Here is a 22,485-nt window from a genome sequence, read left to right as displayed (position 1 = left end):
TTTGTAGACCAGGCTGGCCTCGAACTCAGAAATCCGCCTGCCTCTGCCTCCCGAGTGCTGGGATTAAAGGCGTGCGCCACCACGCCCGGCTTTCTCTTTTTTTTTTTTGGGGGGGGGGTTTCTCACTTGAAGTCAGAATCAAAGTTCTGTAACTGAAAAGAATTTTGTTTCATGTTTTCCTAGCTGAGCATGTTCAAACTGTGCTCTGCTGGACATTAACACTGCACAGGTAAGATACTTTTCTTCCTTGAGACCTATACCTACTTCTTTCCAAACCTCCATTTGGGGCAGCTCCATCCATTCAACCTTACGAGCCTGCATCCTACAGTCAGCCCAGAAGCCTCTCACAAAGCTCCTCTAGTCTTCTGCAAATCCATTGCTTAAGACTTAGAAAATTATCTTCCTCCTGAGAAAACTAAGTTTCAGCTTACCTGCTACCAAGGTAACAGCACAAAAAAAATCCTTAGCATTGTTAGGGTGTAAACAGGTAAGGAGAGGAGCTTTGTCAACCATCATTTAACCTCATCAACAAGACTCAGCTGTCACTTCCTTCTGTATAATGAGTTCTTATCCTGGTCCTTCATGCTGCCTTCCAGACTGTCTTCATTTTCTGAGCAAACTGACTCAGTTTGCTCTGCTCTTCCACACTTAACTATGTTCTCACTCTTTTGTTGCTCCCCCTTGAGCTTTGGAATCAGTATATGCACACACCCAACCCACCCACCCCGACACACATATGCATTTACTTTCATTAGCAAGAGCCTTCTTTTTAGCTGCTCTGCATTCTGGGCTATAATCTCAGTTACAAGGAGGTTAAAGCAGAAGGAACACAGATCCAAAGCCAGCCTACACTATACAGCAAACAAGACTGTCTCAAAAATAAATAAATAAAGGAAGTCTGGAGAGAATGCATATGGAATGATGGAAGAGGGCTCACAAATAGCCTCAATTTTTAGGCTAAAACATGTGGAAGTTTACTTTCTCAAACAGACAAGAGGTCACATCTGATATACATCTTCTTCTCTAAACTTGATTATCAAATGCTCATGATTTTATTTCTAAAAATGCTGAGGTTGTAACTACAGTGTGACTATGTTAAAACTAAAGATGTTTATTCTTATTTGTGCAAATGTATATATGTGTCTTTCATGTGTGCAGTGCTTACAGAGGAGAGCAGGTGGCATTGGATACCCTAGTATTGCTACCCAATGAGAGTGTTGGGATTTGAACCCAAGTGCTCTGGAGGAGAAGTAAGCACTTATAACCATGGAGTCATTTCTCCAGCTCTGCAATGTGACTATTATTTAAAGACATGTCTTTAAGGAACAATGAGGTCACCACAGAGATGTTCTAGCCTGGGATCACTGGAGGAGAAATTCTGGGGTGCACTCTCACCATGTAGGCCTATGTGTGCACCAAGGCATTAGGAGAATCATTTATACCAGTACCTTGGCCATGGATTGCAGTCTCCAGAACCATGACTAAGATGTTGTCATTCCTTGAGACTCTTGGTCTGTTGGTTTGTAGTAGAGCAAAGCAACCACTTAATTCAAAACCTCGTGAATCTGGCCTTTTTTAAATTCTACAATGTCTCTGGCTAAAGTTCTTCACATCATCCCTTCATTTATTTATTCATTAGCCCACTTATTTATACATCTATTTATTTTTACATTAATTCATCCAGTTTATTCACTCATCTGCCCATCCATCCATCCATCCATCCATTCTTCCTTCCTTCTATCCATCCATTCATCCAACCCTCCATCCTAATTTATTGACCCTCTTCTTATTTACCACACACATTGAACAAATAAAGTCATACTCTGATATCTTTATGCAAATGAAGGCAAACAATGCATATATGCAAAAATAAATAGAAACATGACAGAATAACTAAAGGGAGCACCTTAAAAGGCAGATGAATTAAGAAAGGCCTGTAGTTGAAAAATGTTATCTTCTAGGCAAAAAAAAAAAAAAAAAAAAAAAAAAAAAAAAAAAAAAAAAAACAAAAACAAAAACAAAAAACAAAAAACAAAAACAAAAAAAACCCATGAACTCACAGCAGATGTGATTGCCCATGCTGGGTCTGCTTAAGGTTATACCTAACAGCCAGTCATGGGTAAAGGAAGAGCTTAAAAGGCTAAACTTCTGCCTGCTAAATTATTGTCTACTGATGGCTCTCTGGGAAGGGGAGGCTTTATAGGCCACACCTGTGACTACTCAAGACACTAGAGAAACTCAGTGGGTTGGGTTACAAAACAGACAAAAAGTCATGATCATGGGGAAGAGACAGACCCATAGGTAAGACAGATAAGAAACATACAATAAAACAGATATGAAAGAGATAAGAAAATGTGAGTCACCAGAATGCATGATGTAGTGAGGGAAATTGTCAAAGAACAAATTTAAATAAATAAAAAAGAAAGACCTTTGCGAAACAATATCTTTGGGTTCTCATGGGTGAGAGTGAACTGCTCTTGCCAAGTGTAGCAGCAAACAAAGGCCAGGGTTGAAGACAGGGTACACAGGCTTACTGCCAGAGGATCAGAAGGAAGAGAGAATGGCTGACCACAGCAAGGCTAAGAACCTCTGTCCTCTATCCTCAGACTTCAGTTTTCGACCACAGCTCTTTATAAAACATGAGCCTATCCATGCCATACCTCCACTAAAATATCCTTGTCAAATTTAAGCTGCTTAGGGGTCCTGAGATCTTTCTCAAGAGTTTCCCAATTCACCCTTGTAGCCTCTGTGTCCTCACCTGATATCTCAACCTTCCTGGGCACAGCTAGATTTCTCAGCCTTCTCTGCCTTTGTGTACTAGGGGTGAGGAAGATGCTGAGGGGATATAGCATGAACTTGAAGTGCATTATCTGGTGTTCAACTTCTGACTCCCTTGATTGTACTTGGAAGAAGTTAGATTGATCTGGGTCTTGCCCTTGGTCTTGAGTTACATGCATAGGAACTGTGGATAAAAGACACAGACCCTTTATTGCAAAGGTTAATGATTACACAGAGGGAAAGCTAGACACTGTGAGTGATCAGCGTTATCGTTGACATACAGTGCTGCCTCTACTTAGGTCATCCTCCAGGATTCTTTGGTACATGTCCTGATACTTTCTAGAGCTCTCTGCCCTCAGACCATAATTAGTTCCTTTAGGTCCCCAGAGCAGGGAAAAAAACAACACCACTACAGCCTGAGTCCAGGATGACAGGAAGTGTAAATTTTAAACATTATATTACCAGAGCTTAGCAGAGCATTTTACATAAATAAATATCAAATTAAAACTGTATGAATAATTATTTGAAATATATATCCTATTCCTACTCCAAAAATTATGATTGGCTTATGGCCAAATGATTCAACTTCACAAAAAAAGCCTGTCAAGAGCCTGAAAATACAGCTCAGTGGTTGCACATCTGTCTCGCATGTGTGAGGCCCTGGGCTCAATAGCCAGCAACCCATATACTTAAGAGTTTGGTCAGTCAAGAGTGCCAACAAGCATAGACAGCTTATTCAAGTTGGATCATAAGAGGAGAGAAGATTGAAGCTACAATTTATAAAAGCTGTAGCCAAGAGGGAGAAAACTGAAAAAAAAAAGAAGGTACAGTAAGCCAGGACTAATAGTACAAAGTAGTATATGACTTGATGTGGTAAGAAGAATGCTTCCAGAACAGAATTCTGCAGAGAAAAACCTCTGTGGGGAGGGCCTCCCTGCAGAAGTGTTCAAGGGATCCCGCCTGCACTGGCCACAGAGGGACAGTATGGAGATTAGAGTCACTTTTCTTTCTTTCCTTATGCCACAGCTGTGGATCCCAAACAATCAGAAAGCAGAGGGCCTCCTCTTTTGCTTCTGAATAATTCAGGTCTGAAGTTTAGATTGATATAAGATCCCTACCCCTACCCCTACCCCACATGTGTGTGTGTGTGTGTGTGTGTAGTGAGGTGAGGGGTCTGTGTGGCATAGCACAGAATTACAGGTTAATGCACAGTAAGGCAGCAGTCAATAGAAGCACTTGGACAGAAATGTCAATTTTGGGACTGGTGAAGAAGCACTTGCATGGGGGTATGTCCCGGTGTGCAGTTGGCTAGGAGAGAGAAGGAGCCTCAGAGAGGTGGGTGACTAGGTGGGGTCTGTCCTCTCTAGTCAGGGCCTGAATGTGATGAGGATTCATCCACACAGGAGAAGCTTACTGGCTGCCTATTGAGAGATTATGTCAAGTATTTAAATATATTAAGTGTAATGGAAGCCAATTTTTCTCAGAAGAATTAGAGAAGAGACAGGTTGAAAGAATAACACTAGAAGTGACTCACAACACATAGATCCGGTTTGAATTCATTGTTTATAAGGTAGACAGCAACATCTAGAGACAGATGTTGCTATGTGCTGTGTACTGATTACAAACCAGATTCATCATTCTCTACGTGATGCTCATTGAAGCCAATACAGCCTTAAAGAACTGTGTACACACATGTGTAGGGGCAGGTGCATTTTGTGACAACATGTATTTCCCAAATCTGTCATAGACCTGGAAGAAGCAATACCCCAAGAGTGAAGAACACATCTTTCATGAAGTCTGGATTTCTGGGTTCCAAACTACACTAAAGAATATCCTGAGTCGGGCGGTGGTGGCACATGCCTTTAATCCCAGCACTTGGGAGGCAGAGGCAGGCAGATTTCTGAGTTCAAGGCCAGCCTGGTTTACAGAGTGAGTTCCAGGGCAGCCAGGGCTACACAGAGAAACCCTGTCTCGAAAAAAGAAAACAAACAAACAAACAAACAAACAAACAAACAAACAAAAAGAATGTCCTAGTTTCTTGATGAAATGGTTCATCCTGGACTGGTACCAAGAATGTACAAAACAAGATCAGAATACCTTGACCTTGGTGTGCCTCATGGTAAAGAAGAGAAAGCTCAGGACAAGTCTTTATGTGTAGGAGCCACCTTTAATGGTCTCCTGCTGCCTGGTGTGGGACAATGTAAGCATAATAACCTATTAAAAACAAATATAAATTAGTAAGTGGGATGTTTGAAGATTAACAAGATATTTACATGGCTAAAATTAACTTCCTAAAAATACTATTTAATTTCAAAGAGGGAAGGAGTAGCTTTTCATTAGTGAAATTGAGCAGCAACATGCAAGGACACAGATTCATTTACCATCCTCCTCCCCAAGGTCCATAATTTGATTCTGACCAGGAAAATACTATACGAACCCAGATTGGCTTACAGTCTTCAAAGGTGTCATGGTAAGACTAATGTCTATTAGCAGCAACAACATTGAATAGAGTCACAGATCTGTATATGACCTTGTTGATCAAAGGGATCTTGCTGGGACTCATGGTTAAATTTGGCTGGCTCTCAGATCATAAAGAAACCATTACTTCTCGTCTTTGGTATCCACTGTTTTACGCTTATGGAAAGGAAGGCCGTAGCTTCTGTGTTTTATCATACAGATATGTCATGGTTATTTTTATCAGTCTCCACTGGCCTCTACATTCCTCCTCCTTGTCTCTCACTACCCTTCTTCCTTTACCTAAGTAGTTCTCTTTCTGTTTTTCTGTGGCACATATTCCACTATCTCTAATATGCTAATATATGTGGTGGGAAGAAGAGTAAATTGCTAGGTCAGAAACACTGGGAAATGCAAGTTTTATAGGTTTTAGAAGTTTATGGCAATTTTAGAAAACAGGAAGAGGAGGAGAGGGAGAATAAGAAGGAGGAAGAAGGGGAGGAAGAAAAAAACCAAGAGAACATTGTAGAAGGGTGCAAAGGGGGAGATAGAGGAGAGGACAAAGAGGAGGAAGAGGAAGAAGAGGAAGAGGAGGAGTGAGTGACAGCCCCTGAGAACTGCAGTGTCTCTGCTCTCATTTATTTATGAAACAAATCAGAGTAAAGGAGGTTGAGGTGCCAATCTGAAGGTCAATCCAAAGACTAACTAGTTGGTCCTGATGTAGGATAGAAAGCCAGGGAAAGGACAGGCTTATGAAAAAGGCCAGGATTGAGCTCACATGGGGTTCATCACTGAAAACACATGTGAGAAGGGAAAGGAAGTCCCTTAACCCAGAGTCCAACTGAGACCTCTCATCGGCTGAAACAAGAACGCTAGCATGATTAACATCTGCCGCAAAGGCTGCCCACGCAGAACTAAGATTCCTTTCCTATATAGATATTTATGCTAAAGTGGCAATGACTCAAGCTCGAGGCTTGAGGTGCATGATTTAGGCTGGGCCTCACTTCTTATAGAGGTGTCCTGAGAATCTCAAACTTCATTTTGTTTAGAGTAAAGGTAAGTGATCTTTAAAGAGCCCTTTCATCTTATCAATTACTTAGGAGTTACTCAGTGATAAGACAGTGCTCAAAGTCCACCACACTCCTGTCTATTCCTATGAATGACCACAGTGAAAGCAATGACCTCTGCTCTGCGTCCTGTTTTATTCTGAGCGCAGCCTGCTTACATTCGCATTATGGTATCTAGGTATCTTTAATATAATCCCCAACTCTTTCTAATAAACCAGCTAATTCTGAGGTCTTTTCACAGTCCACACCACAAAATCCAGTTTGTCCAGAGTAAATTCTCTTAAAACTCCAGGGGAAACCCTTGGGCTGCTGTGGGTAGCAGTGGCGATCTGTGAAACTCAATTTACCCTCTCTTCTGAAGGTATACTAGGAACCATCCATTCATCCTGACTGTGCACCCTCAAACAAAACTTCTCAGAAAAAAAAAAACTTCAAAGTGACTCTGACCCTAATATAAGCGTACAGCTTCATGGCAGGAGAACTGAAAGAGAACACCTTTCCAAGAGCAGGACTTCATTGACTTAATCCTGTCTGTGGCTTCCATTCTCTAGGCTAGAATCATGGTGTGATCCGAGTGCAGGCGAGCTCAGCAGGAGCCATGCATGTGAATACGGAGAGAGATTCATTTTCGTCATGAAGGTGAGGCCAGAGGTAAAGGTCTTGATTAGAGTGAACCTACCACAAAGGGACTCATATTAAAAACCTCAACTCACTTACAAATCCACTAGGCCAAATAATGGAACAGCTCCTTCACAGTAACAATCTCAAAACGAACAACCAAAGACATATGCTAATAAACTGACCCCTGTCACATTAGCTACCTGAACCAATAAATCACTTTTAGGCTTTAGTCAGTTTTAGATGGATTTTCTGTTACCTGCTGTATAATATATGAAGAGTCACTTCAAATGTCCAACCAGATATAACAGTGTAATCAAACAATTAGCAGTAAATAATTCATGATTGGAGGCAAACAGGCCTGTGAACAGAGTGGAGAAAAGGCAGAACAGGGTGGAGAGCTTATCTTCCCAGCAGCTGGCAGTAGCAAGATGAGTGGAGAGATGCTGCTTTTGTATTTAAGGATGCAATCATGCAATGACCTCCACTTTTCAGATATCTGAAGTTAAGGATCCTACAAGGTTGTTTTAGGCTAGTAAAAAGGAAGACACTTGGAATATTTGGAGAAGAAAAACATGAGAGTTAGGAATGTCAAGCTTTGGGTGGAAGTTTTTAACCCAGTAAACCTCCCAGGGGTTTCATATAATTATGACCCTTCCATGGGCTCAAATAAACAGATGCAACCAGAGCATATCCCCAGGCCTTCCCTACTCCTGTTAGGCCAGGAAACTGGTGGTTGCAGCAATCTGGAAACTTATTAGCTATACTCAGACAGCAGTACCTTAGGCAGCTTGTATCAAGTCACCTGTACATTAGCCTCCCAGTGGACAGTGTAAAGCCCAATTGGTTTAGAAGAGAAAGGAGAGAAGGAGAGGGAGATCAGAAGAAAGAAAGAAAGAAAGAAAGAAAGAAAGAAAGAAAGAAAGAAAGAAAGAAAGAAAGAAAGAAAGAAAGAAGAGGAGAAGGCAGATTTCTCTCTTCCAAATGCTGACAAAGCCAATTTGGTCCTTCCAAATTCCTGAAGATGAAATCTCAGTTGTTTTAAGTGCTTTAAAGAACCCCACATCACAGGCAATCTGCCATTTAAACCTACTCATTATAGGGTGAAAATATGAATAGAATTCTGTCCTCTGTGTTTCTAAGTTTAATGGGCAAGGTCAGGCCACTATCTCTTATCCCCACAGCTGCGCTGTCTGCAGCCCAGTCCCCCTTGTCTCACTTTTCTGCCTGTCCTGTCAGTCACACAAAGGGCTACTAGATCCTTAAGGGAAATACACATTGCAATTAGTTTATTAGCCCTCTTGTCCTCCTCTAGGTCGAGGCACTAAAATATCTAAGTAAGTAATTGTACATGAGTTTTGCTTCTCATTTGAAAAATCTTATATGGTTCCCAATGGTTCACACAAAGTTCTAAGAGTCTGTGTAGCCTGCAACCAGGTCTTGAAGTTTGCTGGGCAAAGTGCTCTCCTTCAGAGTGTCTTAGAATTTCTCTGGAGATGATATTAATCACACAGAAGGACTGGACCTTCCTGTGTGCAGTTTGTAATGTCATATGTTCTTTCTGAAAGATGCTCTTTACTTAAAAAGCACGGTCCGGTGCTTTCAGGCTTAGCTCCCTAATGCTTCCTCACTACAGAGCTACCTCTAAAGCTGCGTTTGGATGGACTGTTTTCAGTTGCAATGATTTCAAAGGACCTTGTGCTTCTGTTTTGACACTTATGCGACCCAGTCATCTTACTAAATTTAGTGTGCACCTATGCAGGCATTAATCTTATTCCCTAATTATAAAGAAAGCCACACAACTGATTCTCTCCCAGTTTCTGCATTCATCAAGCAAACAACATCCAATGCATGCTCTGTATTTCTTGAATAAATAATCTCCCAAAGGGCTAAATGTTATTCAAGAATAGGTATTGTGCCAAATGTATTTATATTTCTTTCTTACAGTAGCTAAAAAAAATGGAGTAATAGAAACTGCTGCTGCAGTTTGAATAAAATATCAGGCTCACACCATGGTCTCTTGGGTTACTGCATCCTTGGGTAAATCTAGGACAATTTGTTATTTCTTCATTCCACTAGTACTTACTGAGTATGTAGCATCTCAGTGTAAACAAGATAAATCACATGCATGTCAAAGTGTAGAAAACAACTGTACATGCCACTAAATGAATCTCCAGAGTTTTTCTTGACTCTTGAATTCTCAGTTAAACAAATAAAAACACTATCCATGGCTAGTCCCTTTATCTTCCTTCAAAGGTTATGAAGCAAATCTGAAATTATATATATTTTAGGAGGAAGAGGAAAAGGATGAGGGCAAGAGAGAAGAAGAGGAAGAAGAGCAGGAAGAAGAGTAAGGAGGAGTATGAGGGAGAGGATGAGAATGATGACTGTATTTTCATTTTTAATTTCCGTGCCTATCCCTCTCAAACCCTCCATTCTTAAACTCTGGGAACTGATTCTTCCTGACCATCATATACTGATGACTCCTGCTTTCATGTTCCCCATGCATGCTTGGGGTTCTTTCTCAGTACTGGGAAATTACTGTCTTAAAAAAACAGTGTTCTTCAAATGACATGACAGTGAAGGGACACTCTTTGGGAAGAGGAAGCCCACCAGTACGAGGTAAGAATCTGGCAGAGGCAGGGGCATGAATATGATAAGCAATATTACACGTGTGTATAAAAATTTCATAAGGAAACAAACTTTTATCATTCTATAAGTCAGTATAAACTAGGAATGAGGTGGAAGGAAATGTTATCTAACAAAGTCAATTACATGGAAAATTCTTTAAAAGCTAGACTACACTCTACTCAAAGACCTCAGTTTTCACAGCCTACACCCCAGAAAAAAGTTCAGACCCTGATTTGATACTTAGAAATCTTCCAGAATGCATTCCTGGTGTCTTTACACAATCATTTCTACTGTTCTTCCTGTAATAGGAAGTCCCACCAGTCTCTCAATTTTTGTAATTCTGCATCTCCCTTCTCCTGGTATTTTTCTACCCATTTGATTCCAATTCTGCCTGCATCGGCAGGTTAAAGGAAGAATCTTAAATTTGTCTCTGATATTTTCATTTGCATCTGTGCTTAGAGAAGCACTGTGGGCGTTTATCCATCTCAGCTTGTCCATTTCTCTCTGTGCTTTGGGAATTTGTAAAAAGTACATGATCCAAGTAGAGTGTATTTAATCACTCATGACATAGTCATTGATTAAGAATTTACTGTCTACACTCATAAAGCTTCTAAAACCTATTAGATTTACCATAAAAGATTATGAACTTTTTTTGTTAGATAGTGGCAAACTCCCCAATGAAATGTATCTGTAGTCAAATTAATCTTTTTGGAAAGATAAATATATTAAAGAGCTATGTAAGAATTTTAACAAACTATTAGTTACCATAATGAAATTTATATAAAAAAGATGGGGAAGCTAGTAGAAATTTAAACCATTCAGAAAGCTATCAAAATTATGCAGAGTGGTACAGAAGTATGGAATCAATGCTGCTTAATTCAATTCACAGATGGACCTGGAACATGTGAATTCATAAGCACACATATGCTAGTTGAACAATGAACTGAAAAATGCACTGTCTTAGAGTTTACTGAGATATGAATTACAGAGCAATGAATATTTTATGCCAATAAAAAAGAATTACAGAAAAATGTTTTAAAGATAGCATATAATAATTTTTGTGACATTTAATAAGAGTTTATATGAAGAGTTTTCCCCTTCTCTTCCCTGACAGAACAGTTTGGACGTTGATTGATGCCTCCTTTTACATATCTCTATTTGTGTTTCTTTACTTTAAAAGCTTTCTAAAATTATATTTAGGACATCTGTAGTTATACCAGGAAGATAAAAGGTGATTATTTTTAGACATCATATTATTGATGACAGGCTTGCAGAAAGAAAATGCAAACATAAATTTTAAATGCCTTTTGGAAAGAATCAGAGTAAAAACATTAACATAATTTCTCAGAAACCCTGGCTTTTTTTATTACCAAATTTCAATATTCCCTCCAGGCAAAGGAGCAGCTACTTTAAAGATTTATTTGATAGTGAAATGTTTGATTTCTACTTTTTCTTTCCCAATGTGAGTTTTTATTCTACCAGTGTGTACTGTGATGGGAATTTTGAATAGGCTCATTACTATGAATTTAAAAAATAATAGTTCTATTTTGGCAGACTAAAGAACTTAACCAACAGCAGCCATCACTAAACAGATTAAATAAATTATATACTACATTGCTCTGAGCAGTCGCCTTGACAACGGACCAGCCACTGCTCTGTCTGGTAGGGGCTGGGTGGGAAGTCACTTACCTGCCTGTCCACTTCTGGGAGCAGAAGCAGGAGATACTGCTGGAAGTGCTGAGGGAAGGAGGCAAAGGTGTGCTTGTTGATTAGTGCCCTCAGGTTAGTGTTGACAAGAATAGAGCCAGGGGTTTCTATGTCAATATCCTCAGCTTTGGTCCATTTCAAGTGTCCTGTGATGAATAAAGCAAGGGTTAGGAGTTTACTACAGAGTGAAGAAACACATACATGTGAACATGTGATCACTGAACATATATATCCAGTCATGTGTTTATTTTTACCACTTCTAAAATGATTTCTGAAGAAGAAATTAGAAAATAAAATCTTCATTAGTAAGGTTTATGTCTACCTTAGTTATATTTCAATCAATATTTATTTGAGTCAAATCAGTACCAGGATTTTTTTTTTATTGGTTTTGTTTTTCCACAACAGAATCTTACACTGCAATGCAGGCATGCCTGAAGCTCACTTTGAATTCAAACTGGCCATGAACTTGTGGCAATCCTCATGCCTAGGACTCATAATTTTAACAAGCAGATGACAGCAATATCAGTTGTGTGTTCCCACCACGTTTCAGGCAGTATAGTGAGAACAGATAGTTCTATAAGATTTCCATTCAAGGTATATTTTTAGAATGGTAATTTAATAAACAAATACTGATAAAAATTCCAGATGTAAGATCTGAGGGGCAAGTATACTGTTCCAAACCATTCCCCAATTCAAGGCACTCTGGTGTCCACTGCAATCCATGTGCAGGCTTCTTAACTGGCAATCAGAACACAGGAAACACACTCTAGGCATTGACAGCTGATATTTACAACAGGACAACTGTCTGGAACTTGAGCTACCTATGATTATAGAGTACACTTTGACTCAAAGGTCAGTGTGCTATAGTCTCTAAGCTACTCGTAGTCCAATGCCTGTGCTGCTGAATAAAGTTTTGCTAGAACACAACATTCCCAGTGCTTTCTCGATTGTTCTGTTCTACTTCTGTAACATGATGCTTAGAGAAGAGCTGTAGCAGAATGGTAGTGTAAAACTGCTACCATTTATTTACTGGTCGTTTACAGAAAACAAATGAACAATGTGCTGATCATTGTTTTAAATGATTAAAAACAAAAGTAAGGCTAAAGACAAAAATGCAAGTAATGTTGGTCAGTTGTGAGTCTCAGCATTAGTCAGGCCTACAAAAAGTTCTCTGACAGAGGTTGAGAACAGAAATAATCTATGGGTATAAAGACAAGCATTTAGAAGGCAGTCTAATATTATGTTAATATAGCAAATAATAGTAGCAGCACCTATGACTACCCAGCCATAGGTGATTAGCACAACTGACAATACTACATGTGAATTCTGTTTTGTGGATTGGGCTGAAAAGCTACTGGCAATTGATGGCTGTTGAGAAGAAAGTTTTTGTGTTTGTTTTGTTTGTTTTGCTTTTTGCTTTCTTTCTTTTAATGGTTGTAACCATTAATAGGCTTTTAATGTTCCCATGGATGGCCTTAGAACCATATGTACGTAGGCAACACTAAGTATACCCAACAGGTTTAAAAGAGAGCCTACGAATTGGGAAGGCGAAGTGGTAGTAATGTTGTATGGGGCACATTGAAGGTAGATGGAAGGATCTGAATGGATTTAATCAAACAATGATACATATATTAAAATTCTCAAGGAATAAATTTAAAACTAAGAAATACAGGAACTCTTATACACAGTCAGAATGCTCATCTACGGTGGTTTAAGAATGTGGACGGCAGAGATGCAATATCTAAAACCATTGAGGGTAATATGTTTAAAATAAGTGCTCTCAGCTAAAGCAAAACACCAAATGTCATGAAAGATATGTACTCATTCCAATTTCCATCTGAGTTGAAATCTGTCCAAACATCAAAAAAATAAGAATTCTTTGCAGCCATTTTGTCCAAGAACTAATCATCAGGAACAGTGACAGGATGCGTAAAAACTTTGTAATGAGTAACAGACACAGTGTGGTATCCTCACAGGACCAAGAGAAGACAAAGACAAACTTGAAATTGCATCCTAGCTGGGATTTTCAAATGTCAACATCTAAGAATGTTTAAATATCCCAAAGAGAAATTCTATTCCTAAGAAAATCTTGCTCATCAAGCTACTACAAGTTGTTATTGACTAAGAGTTTCTACCAAAGAAGGGAATAAACTGTAGCAGCAATGGTGAACTAAAAGTTGTGTAATCATGGCTACTTCTATATAAGTGCTAATTGTAGAGAATAATGTCAAGAACTAATAGAAGTTAAAGCAACATAGAAATAAATTACATGTATGAATCTAAGAAGGTGCATGGGAAACGAGAATATGAACAAAATGTGGTCACTGAGAATAATATTTTTAAAGACTCTATAAGTAGCCTCAGAAGAGCACAAAGCAAACACATTTCCAAATTAGTGCACAGAAGAGAAATATCAGCCAAAGAGCAGGCATTGAAGAAGAAGAAAGAAAAATTAAAATTAAGACCAAGAAAATCACAATCAACATAACCAAAATTTTATATTAGACTTAAAATGGAAAAAGTCCAGATATCTACTCTTTTCAAGAGATAGTTAAAAATTCACCCAGATAAGTTGAAAAATATTTACTAATAACAGATTTAAAACAACAACAAAAAGAATAAAACTGACCATCTAGTCCATGTGTAAGAAATTATGACCTGAGCTTCTGAATACACAAGACAGCCTCAAAACATAAAGCTGAGAGAAATAAGAAAATAGACCATCCTCACAATGGTAGGAGATGTCTCAAGCGATGTGGCTAAAACCTAAATTATAAACTTAATTAAAAAGCACAGAAAGCTTTCACAAAGCAACACCCACTCTCTTGCAATAAATTGAACACAGGGAACTGCACTAAACTGTTAAATGCAGGCATTGTGCTATTTGTTATTCAAGAAATACCAAGGGACTACACCACAACGGGGTAGTGAGTCTCACTAAATACTGATCTATTATCATACGCCACATCTTTCTGTCCAAAGGGAAAAAGTTTAACCATCCACATATCTAGTATATGTTTAGACGTTCCCAGGGCTCCATGGTACTTCAGAATTCAAAGTAAAATAATGCCAGTGTTTATAAAAATGCTTCTCAACTGATTTAATAATTAAATTTCCTATTTTAGAGTGGGAGAGAAAAAAAGTTTGAAAATTTATGAGTTTAAAGCTCAAGTCATGAATTAAAAAAAATCAATCATTGAATAAAAACTCAACAAAAGAGTTAATTAATTAAAAAATAAGAAGAGATCAATGTGTTAGAAAGAGCAATGATATCTATCAATATAAAAAAAGATATTTTTTTCTTAAAATTAAGCTAATGAAATCAGGAATTCCTGAGAAGAAACTGCATATACATAAATAGTAATAAAAAAAAACAGGGACATGGTTCTTGATACATATCTCATTTAATGGGCAGATAAAATTAAAAGCAGATTTTTAAAGGAAAAATAGAGTATTTTGAATGTTTGATCCTCACTAAATAAAGATAAACTGATTTGTTGTATGCACATATTTCTGTGTAGGGGGGGGTAAGAATGTACGTGGGTGCATGTGTGCAGGTCAAGTGCATCTGTGGGTAGCTAGAGGTGACGCAGGGAGTCCTCGACTGCTCTCACCTAATTGTTCTAGGACAGAGTCTCTCAATGAGGAAAAGGAATCAGTAATTGGCCAGACTCCATGACAGTGAGTCCCACAGACGCTTCTGGGAACTGGGATTGCATGTGTATGCCTTCATGGCTAGCTTTTAACGTGAGTGTTGGAAACCAAACTCAGGTCCTCAGGCTGGTGCAAGAAGTATTATATCTACTCAACCAAATCCCCTAAACTATGTTAAGTTTATAAATTTCCTAAGTTAACTTTAAGATAGAAAACAAAGTTAAGCAAAAAGAAAATGTTATCAGTAAGCTTTCTTTCACATACATAGAAACAAAATATAAATAATTTAATAACTAATTTAATGTAGCTATAGATAACTCTACCTTTGTCCTGAACTCTCTTAATGAAAGGAGAAAAAGGGGAGGAGGAACCACCACCATCCCCAGTGGCACACAGTCATTTATGACTAAATCAAATAAAGATGTGTGTCCAAATTGTCCACCGAAGACAAAGCTATGTTTTATAATTCTCAAGAATAGACTGAACACATTAACTACATTTGCTCTTACAGAGAATATTTAATTCCATTGTAATTATCCTTACACATGTACTCTTAATTGGCTTAAGAACAATCCAATTATATATGATTGTCTTATCTCATTAAAGCCGGCGCTGAACATCTCCCTACAGTGCCCACAGAAGGAAAAGTATGAAGTCGCTTTAGTGCCTAATTCCCAGACACTTAGCCTAGAGAGTTGTGGCAGCAGAGACAGGCAGAGAAGACAGGTGAAGCCATAGTAAGATGACACGAGATGGTCCATTCCATGATAAAAGTCACAGGCATGTGTCCAGCCAAGTCCTCATAATTAGTCCTCTGTTGTAATGCATTCAAAGAGGTCTACAGCCACATCCCACCTTGATATATGCATTTGTGTATCAGGAGGAGTGTGCTGGCTTTAGGACTCATATTTCCTGGGAGGAACATACACAATAAGTAGGTGTCAAATATTCCAAGAAAGAGAAAGACACAGGGAGGAAACACACACACTCAAAATCAATTCTAGTGCATCCTATGTCTAAATAAACCTCAAAACAGCCTCTGAGGAGAAAGGTCCTTTTTCAAAGAGTATAGTTTTACAGAAAACACTATAATTGGTGACATAAATAGAGTAAGAAAAACTCCAAACCAACAAAGCCTATATAAATGAACTGTATGAATAATCTAATGGGGAGCTACAAACCCACTGAATGAGGAGCCAGGGTTTAAGAAGTACAGGCCTTATAACCAAATCTTTAGTAGTCAGTTCTTCCCTTGTCGTATGTGGGTTCCCAGGACTGAACTCAGGCCACCATCCTTTGCAAAAGCCTAATTGATTTGCTCAGCCATCTTGATGGCCCAGATTTTCACAGTTCTAATGACTTTGGGGAACTACAGATAAATCTTAAGGCAGTGTTTAACCCTCCCTTCCTTCCTTCCTTCCTTCCTTCCTTCCTTCCTTCCTTCCTTCCTTCCTTCCTTCCTTCCTTCCAAGCTATGTCTAATTGATAAACACTCCAAAAGGAAAACTCCGTTCTCTCCAACAGAGATACAAACCCCTCGAGGCCAGACTCCATGCCCAGCAGTGGATGACCAACACAAAACAAACTCACTGGCAGTTTCTTTGTCTCATAAGGTTTTGACAGAGCAAAAAGAAAAAAAATTTAAACCTTATGGTCTCTTTCATACATGTTATAGCTTCTGATTTTGTGTTTTGAGGAGTTCCTGTGTGTAAGAACAAGTATGTAAGAACAAGTGTGTCTTCTGCTTTTTCTTTGGCTCTATTTCTTCCACTCACTTGTATGTTTTGTCCTAATTGCAATTTGTTTTGTTTTATTTTATCGTAATTCTGTAAATAACTGTCTGGTAACAGAGAGGGTATGGATTCCTATGAGAGGCGAGCAGAGAGAAATCTTGGAGGAGTTGGGGGAGGGAAAACCATAATCAAGATATATTGTCTGAAAAAAATCTAATTTTAATGAAAGAATGAAAACATCTTCTATTTCTTATTTATCTTAAAATTATTTATACTTAGTACTTTTAATTAAAATAGAGTCTTGGTATATATAGTCTCTGGAAAAATAGGTAGTATTAAGCAATGCCAAATAACCCTCAGAAAACACTGATAATATTTTGAATGAGATATAGAATTATTATCCAATTTTCAATTTTACTTTCTGCATAAATTTATTTTTTAAAATATGGAACATTTTCTAAAATAGCAGAGTTTTAGTTCTTTATTACAAAAAGTTAAACAAAAAACATAATGTTGGAATGAATCCCAGACTTTGGGCTCAATGAGGACATTATTAAAACTCCCTCAGAGACATCCACTAAAAGCTTGGGCTTGTTTAGCAAACAGTTTTAAACTCCTACTGTGTGACTGGGTAGGAGGGAACAATTAAAAACTGGTTTAGGTCAGTGACCCTGAATTTAAGCACTTATGTTTTAGCTAGGGGGAAGATGTCAGAAATTAAGAAACACAAAGGAGAGAAAGGATAAAAACCAACGTGTAAGATAGGCCAGCTGGAGCACACTCCATAGAATATGATATTGGTAGAAGAACATCATTTCATCTTGGGGCAGCCAGAGAGAACTGGGGGACAGTAACCACACACCCAGCTTCACTGATCCCACCTGTGATAGACAACTATGATCCATGCAATGCTGAAGAGGGTGGCATAAGTGTCAGGGGGTGAATGTTTCCACTGGTTCACCTGTGAACCCCAAACGCCTCTGAAATTGTTTATTAACTAAAAGAAACACAAAAGAAGCAGCAAGAGAGTGTACTATGCAGTGACTTGATTTAATGGGTACCAAGGCAGTAAGCTGACATGTTACAGTAGTCTCCGAAGACTCACAGGAGAGGCTAGAAGTGAGTTTATCCTTTGCTGAGACAGGGAAAGGACATTTGTTAGCCTACCATGAACTGTCCCAATCAGCATCAAGGCCCACAACACTGAAACAGCTCTTGCAGATACTGATAACACTTAGCTCAAAGTATATCAGACACCTGTTCTCTACCATGCTTGGTTTAGAAATAGCAGAAGAATCAACATAGCTTTGCTTTGTCTTGACTATAACATCATCAGGAAAACAGGAGTTCGACCATTATTCTTTTTAGTTGCACTGACTTACACCATGTTCCCAGACAGATTTGGTCAGAGAGACTTCACAGAGAAATACTCACAGTCTTCACGCATATATAACCCATGCCAAGAGCAAAGTCACGCAACAAGAGAGCTGTGTCAACAGTAGTGGGTAGCCATAATGACGTCACAACTCTCTCAAGTGCTAAGACTATTGAGGACTGTCAAAGCCCATAGCTATTGTTTATTGCTGGCACTGTGATCTAATTATGTAATCCAAACCCTCTCCCAGGGTCCGTGAAAATAGGATGTGACACCCGGACCTGTACTGGATCCTTTACTTCAGAATTCTTAGAAAAAGGTGCATGGGTGCAATGTGGCTAACTCATTAGATTCCATACCTTCAACAGGGCGATTATCATTTAATTATATATATACATATATATGTATAATTATATATATGTAATTGCAACAGAATCAGAGAAAGCACATGGGAGATAATTAGAAGTGACTCTTTATCCCACCAGGAAAATCTTGTCATGAGAATGGAAATTTAGGCTTATGCTATGAAGTCTAATTTTGACTGCATTTTGTTTCAGCATTACTAATTTAAATTAGAAGAGACTTATGGTATATGTTCTAATTTAGAATGGTTTCAGCACATAAGGACTTGTATAATGCCACCCCTACTGAGAGAAGGTGAAGTAAGTTCAAACCAGTTCTGAGACTGAAGTGCATCTGAGTCAGGTGAGAGAAATGATTAAGAGCCAGAGCCATACAGTGCACCCAGCTGGCTGGCCTAGGGCTTTCGGGAAGTGGGGAGAATCACTCCTCCCCTCTGACCTCCCTGTGCATGTGAGAGCTTGTGTTCATCCATACACCACCATGCAACAAGTAAATAATTGTAAACAAATTTAAGAAACATCTTCTTAAAATCTGAAGGGCTGCGGTTTATCTGAAGATGCTTGGTCTTGAGGTCTTTCTTTCACATCTTCTCATTTTCCTTTATCCTGCTGGCATCTATTAGAAGGGCAGTGGAACCTGTCATCTTCTTACTGCATACACTCATATTGGGGTTCATAAAGAATGCTCTTCTCTAAAGACACAGACTCATCCAGGGAGACTCAAGTCATACAGAAATTACTTCTTTATCTCAACTGACTGACTTAGTCAGTTGAGATGTTCAGTTGACAGACTCACTCATTCCTTTATCCAGTATTCTGACAGCAGCTGACAAACAGAAGTTATACAAAAGGTGCAAGGTGACGACAAGGATGGGTAGTACAATCTCTATCCTCAGTTACCCAACAGCACCATGACAAGGAGAGCACCAAATATCCCGACTCTTTGGGAATATTTTTAAAAATCAGTATCTGAACTGGGAAAATGACTCTGCAAGTCAGGATGCTTGCCAACATTCCTAAAGGCCTAAGTTCAAGCTCCAGGAACCACCAACTGGAAGAGAACCAACTACTAGAAGTTGTCCTCTGACCTCCACAAGCACATCATGGCTTGTGTGCACATACCCACCATCCCCCAACAAACTAATAAATATAAGACAAAAATTTAAAATATATTTTTAAAATACTGGATGAGCTGGTTTGTCTGCAGATGGTTAGGTTGGAGGTTTTCTCCTCCATGTCTCCCCATTTTTCATTTATATCATTGGCATATATTAAAAGGTTGGTGAGCACTGTCAACTTCATTTGCACAAAATAAGCTACTATTTAGCTGCTTACTACCTTAGTCAGTCCGAGTTCCTTCCCAGTCACCACCGACTATTGGCATTTTACAGGTTTTTGCTTTAGCAAACTCATTTTAAATCCCACTACTTTTTTCTTTTGTTTGATAGAGGGCTGGCCCAGAGTCCTTAGAAATTCTAGCTCTCCTTCCACATGCAGCCAGAGTGCCTGCACTTTAACACTTAGGCAGACTCTAAATATTATATACAAGGAGCTTGTTCTCCAGTGAGAATGACATACATTGGATGCAGGTTAGACAATCTGCTGCTCACTTTCTGACTAAGACAAGTGGTTCAAATTAGACACATCCATGCCTTAGCCTGTATCTTGGCTGCGATATTTACGAGGGGCCTTCTTACTTTCTGGGCTTCACACTGATTTTTTTAACTGTAAAATGGAAATCATTTTATTCTATAAAATTAAGGGAATGCTAGGACCAAGAAGTGGGAGTGGGTGGGTAGGGGAACAGGGTTGGGGGAGAGTATAGGGAACTTTCGAGATAGCATTTGAAATGTAAATAAAGAAAATATCTAATAAAAAATTAAAAATTAAAGAATTAAGTGACACAAATTATATCAAGATTTAGCCAGATGAGTCCAAGTAAAAGGTCCACATGAGGATACTTGAAGTCCAGGTGCACTTTCAATGTAGCCCAACACGAAATCATAAAGTCAGTTAAAATATTATGAATATTTTTTGATCCTTGAATATGAAGTTCTCAAGTTTAAACTCTGTAGAGGACAATGCCCTGTCTTAGCATTCAAGGGTTGACACACCTGGCCTCCAATCCATTAACATGAACTTTGACTCTCTGCATTCCTCCTAAAAATCAGCATCATTATTTCTACTAATTTGTCCTTGCAGGCCAGAAAACCATCTACAACACTACTCCAGCCTAAGTTTGAACCTGTGAGATAGCCCGTGGTGTGCAGGATTATCTAGAGACGCCTCCTGTTACCCTATCTTTCAGGTGACCCTCAGAATAAAAAAATAAATAAACATCAAAGCAATTCTGATTCTCACGAATTCAGTGTGGACCTCAAGGTAATGACTATAACACATGAGATCCAGATAACAAAAATCCAGGCCTGGAGCTGTTGATACCACAGCATGACCAAAGCTGGGCATGCCAAGAGTATTCTGGGCCTTCAGGCGGCACACTGTCCTTGCATGTCATTTAGTTCCTGAGGTTGTAGTCGATTATTAATTACCAAGTAGTTAATTTTGAGACAATGTCTTACTATGAACTATGCAGCTCAGGCTGGCCTCAAACTCACAAAGATCTACCTGCCTCTGTTTCAGTAGTACTGGGATCAGAGTCCTTCTCTTTTCACACCCAGCTTTGCATTGTTTGGGGAAATGGCCTTGCCAGGTAGTCATGGATGGCTAGGTTTGGGGAGATGGACTTGCCAGGTAGTCATGGATGGCTAGGTTTAGGGAGATGGTCTTGTCAGGTAGTCATGGATGGCTACGTTTGGGGAGATGGTCTTGTCAGGTGAGTCATGGATAGCTAGGTTTGGGGAGATGGTGTTGCCATGTAGTCATGGATGGCTAGGATTGGGGAGATGGTCTTGTCAGGTAGTCATGGATGGCTAGATTTGGGGAAATGGTCTTGCCATGTAGCCATGGATAATTAGGTTTGGGGAGATGGTCTTGTTCAGGTAGTCATGGATGGCTAGGTTCTCATTTAGAGTTGAGTTCCTGGCAAAGCTCCAGACTTGCAATCCTGAGTGCAGGGATTGCATAGGTGGGTCACCCTTCCTGACTCGCACACTCCTCTCAATGAAATATCACTCATCTTTAAATCATAACTGGGTTGGTCATGAGACTGGATGAATAACTTGTGTGTAGATATAGCACAGATGCCATTCTGAACAAGTCATCCTCATTTTAAGAGTTAAAACCCTCAGACAGGAGAAACTATCAGTGTGTATGCATGTATGGTAATTACCCAACACACAGAGGTGTATTTGGGGTTAGAGAGAATAACTATAAAAGTCTTAGAAATGATGGAAAATAAATAACCATGCAATATTAAAGAGTTAAATTAAAAATTGCTATTTCTTTCCCATACACATTTTATCTAAGAATCCACCAGTCCTATTCCAATGCTCTTTAGTGAAAGCATGTTCTAGCATTTAGCAAAATTCCTACCATACAGTAGGCAATTAATAAAAGTACCAAAACCAAACAATCAACCAGATAAATATTGTCTGCTTTAACAAAAAAGAAAAAAAAATATCTGCAAATAAAGAATCCTACACTGCCAAAGAGGTGGCAGGGACAGTAAAAGTTCAGGGTGACCAGCAAGTTTCTGATGTATCTGTCTCTATCCTCGCCCTCCACCCCACAGTTCTATTGTTACAGACATGCACAACCATGACCAGACCTAATGTAGCCACTGGAGATCTAAACTCGGATCCTTATCCTTTTGTGCTGGGAACTTTAGCTACCGAGAAACTTATGCACTTCGTCCATCTGTCATATATTCCTATGCTATAGGTTATATTATCATTATCTCTATTTATAGATGAACTCATTGGGTCCATGTCTCTAAACAAGGTGTTCATGGGTGAGCAAGCTACAGTAGTGAGCCCAGGAAACAGTCATGCTTGTCTCAATTCTCGTACTTTTACTCATTCTCTAATTCAATGCATCCTTCCTCATACCCTTATCCCCACCCTACCAGCAGGTCCTTACTAAATCAAAGTATTCAGAATAAAATCCACTGTTAACAGCAAGATTTTTGGACAGTGTTTCCCAAACCT

At 39.0% G+C, this 22,485-nt stretch overlaps 1 protein-coding gene across 2 annotated transcripts in view; it reads right to left on the bottom strand.

Annotated features, from left to right (window-relative positions):
• The window catches only part of Asxl3 (ASXL transcriptional regulator 3), a 149,204-nt gene that overhangs the window by 53,833 nt on the left and 72,886 nt on the right, over positions 1–22,485 (bottom strand). For both annotated transcript variants that reach the window (XM_021151072.1, XM_029471780.1), the window contains one exon: positions 11,238–11,401. In XM_021151072.1, coding sequence (XP_021006731.1) covers positions 11,238–11,401 — 164 coding nt within the window. The remainder of the gene's footprint in view (positions 1–11,237; positions 11,402–22,485) is intronic.

This window comes from Mus caroli, chromosome 18, assembly GCF_900094665.2.
Source record: "Mus caroli chromosome 18, CAROLI_EIJ_v1.1, whole genome shotgun sequence".
NCBI lineage: Eukaryota > Metazoa > Chordata > Mammalia > Rodentia > Muridae > Mus > Mus caroli.
Note: the sequence above shows the minus strand (reverse complement) of the source record. Positions and strands in the feature narration are given on the sequence as shown.